General features: G+C 35.9%; 1 protein-coding gene across 16 annotated transcripts in view; it reads left to right on the top strand.

Annotated features, from left to right (window-relative positions):
* Positions 1-1,899: 1,899 nt before the first annotated feature.
* Positions 1,900-15,272, top strand: part of LOC105039705 (uncharacterized) — a 31,988-nt gene continuing 18,615 nt past the window's right edge. For 8 of the 16 annotated variants that reach the window (XR_012137162.1, XR_012137158.1, XR_012137161.1 and 5 more), the window contains exons 1-4: positions 2,137-2,751; positions 2,852-4,272; positions 8,762-8,846; positions 13,665-13,776. Coding sequence is in view for 7 of the 16 variants with exons in the window: in XM_073249348.1 (XP_073105449.1) it covers positions 2,956-4,272; positions 8,762-8,846; positions 13,665-13,776 (1,514 nt within the window). In the remaining 9 variants the exon portion in view is untranslated. Of the gene's footprint in view, positions 2,037-2,130; positions 2,752-2,851; positions 4,273-8,761; positions 8,847-13,664; positions 13,777-15,272 lie in introns of those variants that run through there. The other 8 variants (XR_012137155.1, XR_012137152.1, XR_012137153.1 and 5 more) reach the window with 5 other exon arrangements.

Below are 15,272 nucleotides of genomic sequence, written 5' to 3'. Positions count from 1 at the left end.
AAATGAGATATATTCTATTTTTCAAAATGGATCTAGATTTATTGAATTCGGATCAAACCTGACTTGATCCAATCCGCTTAGTTTTATGGGTTAATTTAGATCTTATGTTCAACAATCCAACCTGAACTCACTATAATGTGAATCGAACACTATTACCATTGGTTGTACCTCCATGTCCAACGAATGCACCTTGTGGCATTATATCTATGGTCTAGGCATTATTGTGCACATGTTTTGATTTTGTGCATTCTATGAATCTAATTAGAGAAGTTTTAGGAAGTGACTTGGAAGTAGAGAGTAACAATTGGGTCGAATCAGATCGGATCGATGCTAGTTGGATCAAAAAATTGTCAACCCAAACCCAACATATTTATTAAATAGGTCAAAAATTTAGACTTGAATCCGATCTATTTATTAAATAGATGATCCGACCTAACCCATTTATTAAACAGTCAAACTAAGTTAAACAAGTTAAATAAATTTTTAATAGGTTAAACAAGTTGAATAATTCGGGTTAAATGGGTCAGAATCAGGCTAAGCAGGATTTAAACATACTAAACAGATCCTAGATGGGTTAAATTGATTATCTAACTTAATTCGATCTGAATATTAAATAAATTAAATATGTTAGACAACTAAAATTTAAATATGATCTAAATATTAAATGGATTAAATGGGTTAACTTATTTATGATCGAAATCTACTTATGGCAGATCAAACAGAGATTGGATCTTATTTTGCTGGCTTTACTTGGAAGCCATGATGTACACAATTTGATGGTATAGGAATTTTAAGCATGTTTTATATATTCTTCTTTGTGTTTTTCCCAGCTTTTGAGACATTGATACCGTGGAAAGCAGGCAAGACCACTTCCATTTCAGGTGAAGGAATGAGTAACGTTTGAAGCAGGATACCATGGAAATCTTGAACATAATTGTTGTAATGACAAGGTTATGGTGGTGGTGATTGTTTGTTGGCCAAAGGTAAGAAAGATCTCAAAATTTTCAGTGAAGAGAAGTAGACAGGATTATAGATCATGAACATAGTTAAAAAATGGGTGTAATATTATATTATGATTATAGATCCAAATTAGAAATAGATTTGATTCGGATTCGAATTTTTGGGATTGGAATCAGGTTATATATGGATTCGCCTTGATCTGAATGATCTTTTGAGGAAAAATTTTTGTTGATGGACCCGACACAATTCGATTTTTTATTGGATTGGATCCGAATCTAGCATTAGAATTGATTAAGAAATCAGGTCAGATTGGGATCATTCATGATCCAATTTGATTAAATTCATTTGTACTGCTATTTTTTCTATCCTTACTTTATGAGTTCATATTTTTTTCATCAAAATAATAAAATTTTTATTATCAAAATATTATATTAATCATTATAATTATAAATTATTTATATCAATAAAAAAATATTGAAATTTAAAATAAAAATTTATTTGAATTTAAGATGAATTTAGAATTTGCATCTTAGATGTTCACTATTTAAATCCAATTAGATACATATTTTATAAATTATTATTAATTATAAAATATTTAAAAATTAATATATATTTAAATATTTTTAAAATTATTAAAATTCATTCAAATTTGAAATAAATTTGAAATTTACTTCGCAAAAACCACTACGAAGCTATTTATAAATATATTTTATACAAATTTTTATGTATTCTTAAAATTAAAAATAAAAATTTATTTAGATTTGAAATAGATTTGCAATTTATCCAATTATATATGTATTTTATACATTTTTATACAGAAATATATAAGATTCAAGCACCAAATTGCATGATGGCCTGACCACTCCCTTAACCGACAAGTCAGAATTTGCATCTGTTTTTCAAATTGATTGATAAAATAGATATACCATTTATATTTTGATAAATAAATACCCGCGAGCTCTCCCGTTCGGCCGCTCCAAGCCGCCCACCCGATCGGAACTCATGTGAAAAAACGGGGGAAAGCAAAGGAAAAATCAACAAAAACAAGGGAAAGACGGAAAAAAAAAAAAAAAAAGGTAAGGCCTTTTCCCCCATAGATTGATCATGTTTTTTTTCCCTTCTTCCCCTTGTTGTTTTAATTCCGAGGAAAGAGAGGGGCCAGTAGGGCAGTTGGAGAGGCGGAGGAGGTGGAAGAGGGGAGGGTGGTTCTTCCCCTTGTTATTTTAATTCCGAGGAAGGAGAGGGCCCAGTAGGGCAGTTGGAGAGGCGGAGGAGGCGGAGGAGGGGAGGGTGGCGGCGGGGGAGGGGGAGGAGGAGATGGCGCGGGCGAAGAGATATCCTATTGGATTTGGGCCATTCCCATCCTTTCCAAGAAGTTTCTCGAAGATTTTATTTTCTTGAAAATATTTGTCTCTCTCCTGCTCCCCGCCTCCTTCGAAACCCTAGCTACCTATCCCCGCTTCGGCCCCGTCGCCGCCGCCATCTCCGACAAGCTCTCGTCCAGCCGCCCCCTCCGACCACCGTGTCCCTTCGCGAACCCGCTCTAATCATCCGCACCACGCCCCTCTCCAGGCCCACCTCTCCTCCCTCCGCTCCGTCCTTCCCCACACATTTCCTTCTCCCTCTTCTTCTCCCCCACCCAATTCCCCCCGACAACTCTATCTATCTCTCTTGTTGTTGTTGTAGTTTAAAAGAACTCTCTCTTTTATGGATAAAAACGATAAAATTCTGCAAGAATCCTCACTGGTTTAGTTGAAAACCGTAACGATTGCGAGGAGACCTGCGTACACGGTACTGAGGTTCTTTCTCTGTGGGAGCATCCAAATCCAAGCGATCTGTTGGTTGAATTGAAAGATTTGTTTCTTAATTCGAAATTTTCCTTTGTTTTCAGGTAATTGCCGATGTGATGGGTGTAACAACCTGAGAAAGAGAAAATTTTGGTGAAATTTGTTGTTTCTCGGGTTGCAAGAAGAGGAAAGGGACCAGCTTCGAAAGATGGAGAAGCATAAAGAGAAAAAGAAAAAGGATAAGAAGGCAGACAAGAGCAATGCCGTCGAACAAAATAAAGACATTGAAGTAGATGCTAGGGATGTCAATAAGGATAATGCCTTGGAGGAAGTTAAAGTAGCTTCAATGAAGCATGAGAAGAAGAAGAATGGATGTTTCAAGATTGAGGATGATCAGACTGTTATCGATGGAAGGTGTTCTGATGGGCAGGAGAGCAGGACTGATGTGGAGAAGGATGAGGAAGAGGCTCAATTGGATTTAAGGAAGGATAATAAGAAGGAAAAGAAGAAAAAGAACAAGAGAAATAATGAAAAAGAGGATGGCATTTCCTCTTCTTCAGATTTGCTTCATAAAGGACTTGATGGTATGAACGACAATGATGAGAAGATTGGTGACAAGGGAAGAGATAAGGGGAAGAAAAGAGGGGAAAACAAGAATAATGAAATGGATGAATTGTGCACTGATCTGCAAGTAGACACGAAAAAGAAGCGAAAAAAGGATAGGAGTGTGAAAGTTGGTAACTGTGCAGAATCTTTTGAAACAGATGCCACTGATGAAGTAACTGATGACAGACAGAAAAGGGCTGGAAATGTTAAAAAGATGGAATCAGCAAGGAATGCTAACCATGAGGTGGGTACAACAATAGTGGAGGATGTGAAGAAGGGAATCAGGAAAGAGGACAAGTATAAGGAGGTTTCTACATCTTCATTGGCAGCTGGTATAAATGGATCAGGTAATGGAAAACATGTCATTGCAGATGATAAAGAGCCAGGTTGCGATGAAGCATGTAAAGGTTCAAATGGAGATAAAAGAGAGAAGAGGAAAAGGACAAAGGATGGTGCTGGGTTCGAAATTGCTGAGCATGACAAAAGGAAGAGGGTCAAGCAAGCATTCAGCACAGAGGATACGGAGACTGCAGATGCTGGTGTTGATGGGAGGCCATCTACTACACTGAGAGGTGATAAGAAAATAAAGAGGAAGAAGGAAAAGAGGGATGGAGAGGACAGAAGCATAAATTTCTTGTCTGAAGGAGTCCCCAGGAGTGAAATGAATGCTGGATTTGCAGAAGATAAAGAAAATGACGAGACATCTAACATGATGGGTGAGAGACATTCTGGTGATTCTAAGGCCTCTCGATCAAAGGAAAAAAACCGAAAGGTTAGGTTTTCAGGTAAAGTGGAGGTGTTTCCTCCTGCCGATGACACTGAACATGAAGAAGATGGCAAAATGCAATTAGTGCAAGGCAAGCGCTTCACTCCAGAGGAAGATAAACTAATCAAAGCTGCCATTGAAAAATATGTAGAGGTTTGTTCTGTTATGTTTTAACTACAACTTTAGCTAATCTTCTTTTCATGTTATTGCAATTAGAATTCAAGTATCTAACAGTCAATATTTTTTACCAAGTACTTGTTTTGTTTTCCTTTTAATTATTCTGTTTTCTGGAAAATCAATTTGTTTTTTATGTCGATACAAAGTCACATCACCTCCTAGTGAGAAACTTGCTGACACGATGTTAATTGTACTTTAAAGAATGAAGGCCCTGTGAGTTTTGATCCACTTTCTCTAAGATTTAATGTGAAGAGACGAACTCAAAATGCAAAATTCTTGTTTTGTCAATTGTCTAATCCTTTTCTTAAAAATTGTAAGCCTCAAACATCTCATCACCAGTCCTAAGCTTTGATCTTTTTGATTGAAGAAATTGTATGATGCATGATTGTGAGAGGGCATGTAAACAAGTTGAAAAATCTTATTTTTATGAAGGATATTACCATTTACTAGAATGGCTCGTTATACAGCTCTTTAGGATGCTGCTGAATAGGTGGATTAGGGTCTTTTTAGTGATTACACATATAATTCACTGGTACCTTACTTGCAAATCATGCAATATACAGACTGTATACACATTAATAGACTTAAATATTATTGTTTATTTCATTATTTCGGGGTCAGCATGTAACGAATAAATACTACTTTTTGTTTCAATTTTGCTTCAAGTCTCAGTCTTCTAAAATGGATGTATCAAGGGGTTGTTTACCATAGCTTCCATCCAAGTCTTCTTTCATTGGCACATATTTAGTCTTTACCCCCTCACAAATTGTATTGAAGCCCCACCTTGACAGGCTGTGTTTGGCCTATGTTTTTGTCCTGGTGCAGCTTGGGACAAGTCTCTGCAGTAATAAGAAAAGGAAGGAAAACAGCGAGATGAAGGGAACCTTGGAATCCATAGAAGAGAGCATCAAGTTTCAAATATCAGCACTCCCTGGCAAAATCAAAAAGAAAAGAAAAAGATATAGATTCCATGAAGTGCATTATATATTTATAATTTGTAATAAGAAAGAACTAAACTAGCCTCAATACAAGTTTCATGACTTTAGGGCTTTCTAGAACCAACCTATCACAAAACTAGGGCTCTTAAGATAAACCTTATATAAATCATAGCTTTGTAGCTTAACAACTAACATTATTATACAATTACATCAATACTCAACTCAACTAAGTCTTAATCCCAAACTAGTTGGTATTGGTAGGTGGACCAACTAACCCAGTCTATAACCCATTTATTGGATGTGCAAGGTCTTATTTCAACCCAATTTTAGTTTAGAACTAGGTATATCATCTATTAAATATGTTATTTTTACTGCTCTTCCAGCTAGCATGATTTGCATTATCTGGTTTAATGAGTGATTATTTTCAGATCCATCCAGTCCACTAGACTTGTGAAGTCTGATTGTGTAGTGTTTGTCATCAATATATTGTGCATACATGAAATACACCATGTGTCACCAGAAATTCATCAAATCATAGAGAAAGCTCCTTTTAGTCCATTGGCCTTGTCACTGCTAATCTAGATGAACTATAGTGGTAGTGGAGGAAAAAAATCAAGATGGATGGATTTCCATAGCTTATTAGCCAAAGTCATCGACTAAGTTGATTCTCTCTTTCTAGAGTCTCACTCTTGCCCGTGCTCCTAGTTCAGGCAACCAAACTTCGTATTCCTTGGGCATATTCATTATTGTCGAGGAAATCTGGATCCTCTCATTAATGTCCAGATCTTGTGCTTGGTATTTCAACTTTTTAGCTTTTAGATGCGAAGATTTAATTTTTAAGATCTTGAGGGACTTTATATTTTAAATTTTCAAAGATGAAATATAGAAGAGTGGGATCTTATTCATATCTTCAATAAGTTGACTATATTCATATATGGGATCTTCATTTGACATTTTTGTCATCTCATAATTTTATTGTAATTTTGTAGGTTAGGTCCTGATTTTTATGGTTATCTAATGGAAGATGCAAGAATACGGGATACATATGATGTTCTTCTAGGATATTCCCAACGTCATCATGGAAAGAATATAAAGTGCCGCTCTCTTACCAATTCAATGCAACTAACAGTAGGGGTTTAGAAAAATTAAGGTGATGAACTACAAAAGTAGAACAAGAAAAGAAGAAATGGGAGGATAACTTTGCAGTTCTGAGGAGAAGTTTAACTTGAAATACAAGAGAAATTGTAATGAAATTCATTACAAAATAACCAATAAAACTGCATAATTTTAAATAACACTTGCATTGATATATGGAGACTCATTGACTAGCCTATGCGAGAACTTTGGTGACTTTTGGACTACAACAATTAATATTTATTCTGGTCAAGGATTTGAATATCATTGCTAGGATATGGTACCACTGATACTACCATATTGTTCTGACAGCATCCAAATGCTGTTACAGGGTGCGGGGCACTAAAATTGGCCTGGACTGATGTGTAGCAGACATCTTTTCCAAGCTGATATGGGCAATGTAATTTTTGAATTAAAATTTTGATATAGAATTAATTAAAAGATAAAAATATATTATATATAAAAAAATTGGAATAGAGATGATCTATAGCTATTTTAGAAGGTAGTTATATCTTGCATTTAAGTAATTATCGAAATTAACAATTTTAATTGATCTATTTGGAGAGAAGGAAGCAATTTCTTCAATCCGCTCAACTTTGACCTCTTAAAAGAGAAATATTAGAAAATAAGAAAATTACAAAAGTAGGGTTCTAAGTCCTCTTTCCTTTCATTAATCAGATAATAAAACTGATCACAATCTTTATATTAGTGAGGTCTAGGTCTTCTAAATATGGATTGCGTTCTCTTCTAATTAAAAGAGGTTACAGCTTTTCATAAATAGTTGTGGCTAGTCAAAATAATCATGATATCCTAAAATCCCCTTAGAGTTAGATCTTAACTTCTATATTAGCTTTGTATCTGTCGCATTGCCTAATTTGTAGCAACCTAGGATTTCAAAGGCTCAGCTGGAAGGTATTGTTTGGATTGTTTGGCTGTATATAAATAAACAATATCGACCTAGTGCATAGCGAATGTGGGACTAAACATATGCCTGCACATGTTACTTTTAGTGGTAATGTGTTCTAGAGAAAAGTAAAAAGGATGATATGTTCAAGCAGCTGCATGTGTGAGATTCTAGATTGGGGGCGGCACCAAATATACGATAACAGTGAAATCAAAACTGAAATGTAATCTTGACTGTATATAAGAAGGTTTACATAATAATAACATTTTTTCATGTATGCGATAAAATACAGATAGAAGTCACTCAATTTTGGGAAACATGTTGCCTTCATTGTTAAGTTGTTGTGTATAACATTTTTTTTTTGGATACACATTCGAACTAAGTTAGAATCATTATTGTAATTTGTTAGCATGGTATCGAAGTAGTGTTTTATCTCCTTTTTATCATCATATTCTTTTTCTTTCTTATATAACTAATGACTAAGACCACCTGAGTTTATTTAAGATTTTTCTAGGAGGAATATATGCTTCAAGTTACATGCCATGCATGTATCGGATATGCATTTGATACATATCAAGTATTGATATCAAAATCATAAGTTCAATCTTCAGGAACAATTCAGTTAGTAGAGATTAGGAGTTGGGAAAGAATCTGGCAAATTTGTCAAAAGCTTGGAAAGAGCTTGGATGAGCTAATTAGCATAGCAAAACAAAAAATTTAAGCTCCTTAAAATATCTGTAGTCTACTTTACCTGAATACAAGCATAGGAGAGTCAAGAATAACAAATGATAGTAAAAATATTTCTAGTAGCAGCAAGATATGGAATCATTAGTTAATAACACATAAAAATATCTTAATTACTCATGAATGACTCATGAATAAATTTAAAATCTGTGCATAATTTGAGAAAAATTTGACTGTTTGTAGATTGATCTATTTATGGAGAATAATTAAGAGAATCATTCAGAGAATATTGTATCTATGCCGATACTTCTTGAATACTTCGAGGATTTGTTTTTGACATTTATGTCAAGTATCCTATTTGTTATTAAAAAAAAAAAAAACTCTGTATACTTCCCGAATATACTCAAGATACTTCCTCGATACCCCCGGGCGCCCCCTTCCCTTTTCTTTTTTTCTTTTCAACAAATGTTTAGCTTTTCATGGTTGGTGGTTAATTTTGGAGTTTGTGATGCTGATTTTTGAGTAGAGAGTATGGAAGGTGATCTTGGATTTTAATGGCGAGTTTGCAGGCGTTAATGGTATCACATAAAGAATGTATAATGTATGGATTATGTTCTTTTGTGAGCCTATCTTGTTTCATGGATGTTTTGTTACATACATACATAAAAAATACATATAATTTCATTTTTGTATCCTTGCTGTATAATGTCATACTTTCAAGATTTAATTACCTGTCATGTTGTATTCATATATTGTATCCATGCCCAGGCTTCATAGGTTTTCTTTTTTCTTATTTTTTTTTTAGAGATATCATCTGGGAAAGGATGGTGTCCATATGATTCTCCATTATAGAAGTTATCGACAAGTCAGAAATTGTTGGCAAGAAATTGGTAAGCCTACATATTAAGTGGTTACTTCAGTTTGCCTTTTTACTCATCAAGCCATGTGAATTTTGTCCCATTTCTGTTCCTTTTTTCCCTCTTCCATATCGACCTTGTTGCCCTCTTAAATCTTCACATATATTTTAAATTATAAATCTTAATCCTTTAGTTAATTACGTCATGTAGTCTATGTTGGGAAAGCTATAATTAGGTAGAGTATCGACCTAGTAACTTTGAAGACATAGTTAGCTAGAGCAATGGTTGACTAAGAATCTACAAATTAGCCCAATTAATTATTTCTTGATTGCTGCTCTAATTCTGCAAATTATCGATACTTCTTCCACCTGCACGAGCCTTGACAATTTATCATACAATTATTTATAATATAGGCATTTCGCATGAGCAGAGTGTCGTGACTAGTGAGATTTAAGGAACATTTATAGTTGTGCATATTCATAGCGCTAATCAATTAATCAACAATAGTTCCTCAAGCAATAGAGATGTTATTATTATTTTATAATATAATGGGTTGTTTTTTTGTACTTTTTTTAGAGTCAATCCCCATATATACATATATTTTTGTTGGCAGGACATTGTTGTGTATATTGTCTACCCTAGATGCTTATTTTTGAATCATACGACCATTGCCCTGATGCCCAATCCTTATAAGCTTCACTCTTTTATGGCAGGAATTTGCATGTTTCTTGCTTCTTATAAGAATTTAGAAATGTCAAATTTATCTTTTATTTGTCATATCAATAAGTTATATTTACACTTGATTGTTGTTTTGTAGATAAGTCATCTACTTTTCTCTTATAAGAGGGTATTCAATCCTCTTATCATTTTAGCTATAAGCAAGGTTTTATGTCTCAGCGGGATAAGTGGCATCTCGATGGTCCCATCCTGTTCCTATGAGAAAATGGGACCGAGACGGGATTGGGACTCCGAAACCCATCTATGGAGGAAAGGAAGAAGAAAGAGGAAAGAAAGAATAGAAGATGGAAAAAGAAAAAAGTGAAAAGAATGAAGAAGAAAAAATAAAAGAAAGGAAGGAAAGAAGGAAGAAAGGAAAGAGAAGGAAGGAGAAAAAGGAAAAAAAGAAAGGGATGACGAAAAGAAAGGAAGGTAGAAGAAAAAGAAAAAAAAGAAGGAAAAAAAAAGAAAAAAAGAGAGAGAGAGATGGAGGATATCTATCAAGATGTATGATCAAGATGGCTGTTGGGACGGGATGGGACAGCAGGGCATCCTGGTTCATGGAGATGCTGGGAGATCTCCATCCCACATGATTTAAAACTTTGGCTATGAGATCTAAATTTTAGTGGTTTTGATCATGTCGCAATTTAGCCCTTTCCCCCCTAAAAATATCACTCGAGCTTTAGTGCAAACAACACCGCCCCCCACCCCACCTCAGCCACAACCCCCAACACCCCCCCTCAAAAGAAAATGGACCTCTCTTTTTGACATCGCTGTCACCAAACACCCTATTGCCAACCCGAGTCTATTCCAGTGCACCTCCAACACCATCAGCCATGTTGAGGTTTCACAGAAGATAGCTGGGACAAGGTCCCCCCCTCCATGCCCATCCACAGGAATGCTGCCACCACTGCCCTCCAATGGTCTACCCCTCCCTCGCATGCCCCGCCTTCCACATCACTGCCATGCTTAACAATGTTCTACAGCGTTGTTGTCGACCTGTTTAGGACCATTTCCACCATCTTCTGAACCATCTCTTTCAGGAAAGGTTTAAGAAATGATTAGAGGATGTCACAAATAGAACAGTGGAGACACAGAGCAAAGAGGGTGGGGAGGAGGGTGAAGATGGCATGGAATATTAGGAAGGCCACCATCTCCATTAATTCCAAGAAGTATTTCGAGTCTTCTAAGGATAGAATCTCAAAAATTCTTCCCAACTCCGTGATCGATCTTCCTCTTGCTATTGTTTTGGACTTTATTTATTTGAGAGATGGGAAACAAAGGCATAGGAGGATGAAGAGAAAGTTGGGGCTTGGTGGGGAAGACATGTGGCAGGGAAGGCACAACAATGGAGGGGCATAGAGGACAATGGCAGTGAAGGAAGAAGGGGAAGGCAGTATTTGATGTGGGAGGCAGCGGTGTAGGATGGTGTGGCGATGGAGTAGGGGTGTAGAAAGGGACAATGAGGGAAGTGAGGTCAGGACATAAAGAGAGGAAGATATGATCATAGTGTGAGATTGTAAAGGGGTATTTTTGGGACAAGAAAACAAAAGTTGCTATGTAATCTAGACCATTAAAATCAAGGTATGCCATTTTGTACCGAATTGAATGGTATAGCATGTACCATACTGTACTGGTTTAGTACTAGTATGCAATATGAGGGCCTAGGAATGGCAACAAGTTGGGTACCCGCAAAATTTGCCCCATCCACATTCGAATCCGTTTAAATCTGACTACCTAAACCTGTCCCAAACCTGATTACAAGATTATCCAAAAATCTCAAACTTATCCCATTAAAAAAATGGTAAACCTATCGGGTACCTGAACCTGTCCGATTAACCTTTATTCGGATTAGGTTATTCAAATACCCAAACCTGTCTGATCAATTGAAATATCATATAAACTAAAATTTAGAAGCAATATGGTACACCACATCACCAGTTATTCGAGAACAATTCAGCAAGGCTTATTGTGGATTATCAATAGAATGAATCCAAGAAAGGAATGCTTCAAATAGAAATAAATGAATCCAAATAGTGATCGGCCTTCTAAAAGTATAAAGTTCAAATCCTCTCACCCCTTTATTGTGTATAATATATATATATATATAATTAGGTTCGGGTAGCGAGTACCTAAGGGTCCAATCCCAAATCCGAACATATTTTAATTTTAAATTCCAAATCCTTTCCAAATCATATACGGCATTGCTAATTGGGTCCTATTAGGATTCGCGATAGATTGGGTACTTGAAAAAATCCATCTGATTGCCATCTCTATGGGGGGCGTATTGATACTTGGTATGTCGAACCAGCTTCGTCCTGACATAGTAATAGGGTGGCCCGGTACCGGATCCGACACTAAGATGGTATATCTTAATTAAAATCTCATGGCTAAAACAATGGGGGGACTAGATATTTTCTCTTCTTAAGGGCCTTTTTGGGAAAATCTTGCCAGATTTCGCTTGATCTAGTAGGATGGACTAGAGAACAAAGAGAAAGTAATGCAGTGCCTCAAGCCGTTTTCTTATCTTATTAGTCGAGTTGTTATTTTCTTTATCTTATTTGTTGTGTTCATTCAATCCAGCTTAAGTTTTTTGAGAAAGATTATATAGATTGACCGAAACCCGAACTAAATCCTTTTGTTTATTTTTTAGCCAAACGGAGATGCCAAATCTAGATTTGCGGGGACCACATGATCCTCCAACAGATTTATCTCTTATTAGAGAAGAGGGAAAGAAAAGAAAAAGGGAAAAGAGAGAAAAAAGAGAGGACAAGAAAAAGGGCAAAGAGAAAAAGGGGAAAGAGATAAAAGAGAGGAAAAGAAAGAGGGGAAAGAAAAGAAAAGAGAGAAAAAAAGAGGAAGGAGAGAAAATGGCATTTTTGGATCAATCAAAAAAAGAAGATTAGAAAAGGAAGAAAGAAGAAAAAGGTTATAAATATGGGCTCTTGGAGCTTGAGAAGGATAGAAGAAAGACTTCCGTAGAAACCCTAAATCCTCCTCTCTTTACATACGGCTTCCCTCTATCTTCTGATTCGTAGTTGCTTCTTTCTCGCGCTCGGATCAATCTCTCCTTCCCTCAATTTCTTCCGGATCTTCCTTGCCTTTCATCCTTTTCGTGCTGGAGTTTGTCCACTGTGGTGTTGCTAGCCTTGGTGGTCGTTGGTAACCCACATTCGGTGAATCTGTTGTAACCTTGAACCTCGCCGATCTTCACCTTCTCATCCAAGATAATCATCATTATCTCGTAACCATCATAACCTATTACCTTCTTCACCTTCCTTCAAAACTTATCCACTTTCTTTTAAATAATTAAACTTGGAAAGATTCATTTTCTGGATGTATTTTTTTGGGACTATTAGATGCACTTGATATTGGTGTATTGATTTCAGTTGTTGGTCTTTCATTTTTAGCTCTTATGGTTGCTGTTAATCTAATTCTGGATTAAATTGTTGCTGAGATTTGCTTTGCTTCCTGCACTGAACTTTAAAGTTCAACTTAAAGATCTTATCAAATTTAGATTTAAAATCTAGGATTGCATTTTGTCCTTCAAAACCCTCTTCCCACTATATTGAAAGGTGGCTGCAGCACTGCAACAGCACTTGCAGCTACATCAGAAAGTGGGAGGGGGGAAGCACCAGCTCATGGTCCTTTTTTTTTTCCACAAAAATCCCATGGGGATTGGGTCCTATGACCTCCCAGAGCTCTATCTCCTACTTTTCTGCTCTCTCCCTTCACTCTCTCCAATCCGTCTTGTTGGATCCCATCTCATTGAGGGGATTTTTACAAAAAATGCCCTAAGAGGAGAGTAGTCCCCCCCCTCTCTCTCTCTCTGTGTGTGTGTGTGGAGAGATAGAGAGAGAGAGCATGTATTTTTTAGAGAGCCAGACTTCTCTATCTCCTATTGAGTGACTAGTGTTAGTGCAACTATGCAAATGCCTAGTGACATATTGTAGATATGTGTTTGCATGGATGTGTGCATTTGTGTTTGGGAATGCACACGTGTATGTATATATATGGCCAGGAGGTATGTGCAAGTACAAGTGCTTGTATTGGGCTAACTGATAAAAATCAGGATGATGTTTGCCCATGTCATATAATCTTTTCTTTTTAATAATTCTTTGTTGTAATTTGCAGCGACTTGCATACCTTACAGGCCTCGCAAATCTATATGTTATCGAGCACATGTTTTATTTGAGCAAAGTGAAGAGCGTAAGTGGGATCCAGAAGATTATGAGAGAATCCGCAGGTATTTTTCATGATCTTGTTTGGGGATTATTATCTAATTTCACTATTCTTGTAGTTTATATGGACATGCTCTTAGTATCATGCTTAGGTCCTACTTTATCAGGTCCCAAAAATTGTCTAACATACTGCAACAAATACCTGCAAAAGCTAGCACACACCCTTCTTTTTTCATAAAGGTAGATTGCATTTATATTATATCTAAGAGTGAAAAATCTGACATTTTATAAATTTAGCCATCCCTGAAATCACATGTACTAGTTAATGAAATCATCTTGGCACATAAATTATAAATAATTATTATTTGTATGGAAATTATATTGATGCATCAGTTATATTTACATAAACGAATAAAATTAATAAAAATTATTCTTGAACATAAGTATTTTCTGCAAAATGGTTTAGCGAGATTCCATTAATAGTACCGGGCAGCCGGTCCTAATGTATGAGAATAGTCTTGTAGATCTCAAAAGATGGGTTGAATAGTATGTTAAGAAAATACTAGTTTTTGAGCTGTGATATAAGGGTTGGACTACACAGTAAATGTTGAGTTTTTGATATAGACTTGATGATTCAAAATAAATGATGGCTCATCCAAATTCCACTTTGTCAATTGTGATATTCGCTACCTGAAATAACCAAGGACAAAAAGATGATATGTTTAATGGTCTTCTACCTGTACATCTAGTGGGTACAAACAAGGGAAAAGAAAAAGGTTGCAGCCAACTTGCTAGTGTGAGAAATGCATGATAAGGCACATGAATTCAAAACCTGCACTGTTGATCACAACATGGCTCTTGAAGTGTGTACATGTATATGTTTGTGTGTGCGCGCGCGCATGTGCGTGTTTGTGTGGGTGTGTGAATTCATTGTGTTTTGATTTTTTTTAGATAATAGCAAAACACTGCATCATGCCCTTAAAGCCCTTTATTCTTGCACTCGCTTGATGCATGGTTAGAGACTTCGAAGAATCATGATTTTTGGTTTCTGGGCATTGTGATGGATCTCTTGACCAGGTGGATCTCCAATTTGGGGAGCCCATTATTGATTTTTGGATCATTAAACCTTTTAGCTCGATGATTTAATATTTAGTACATATTCCGGCTTGTGATATAATGTGAAATCATCTATTGCTGAAGAATGTAGCATAGATTAAATTATTTGTTAATCATGTTAGCTCAAATTGGTAGTGTGCATGATTTTACACATTCAGGAAACAAATTACTATTTCCTCCAAAGAACTCAGAAATACCTCCACAAAAATTAAACCCCATAGTTGATGTCTAAATTTGTTTCTTCTTCATATATAACAACATAGCAAGAATATTAATTTTAGATTGATAATTCAGTTCAGATAGTTGTTCCAAACTTAACAACTTTTGGGACTGAAATGCCAGATCTTAATTTTTAGTTAACACTAAGCTTGATTTTTTTTTTTTTTTTAAATAGTGGTTTTTAAGTCATCTGGGACAAGAGTAATGGTATAAGAAAACAGTTGGT

The sequence above is a fragment of the Elaeis guineensis genome, chromosome 1, assembly GCF_000442705.2.
Source record: "Elaeis guineensis isolate ETL-2024a chromosome 1, EG11, whole genome shotgun sequence".
NCBI lineage: Eukaryota > Viridiplantae > Streptophyta > Magnoliopsida > Arecales > Arecaceae > Elaeis > Elaeis guineensis.
The sequence above is the reverse complement of the archived record's forward strand: the minus strand, read 5'-3'. Positions and strand labels throughout refer to the sequence as shown.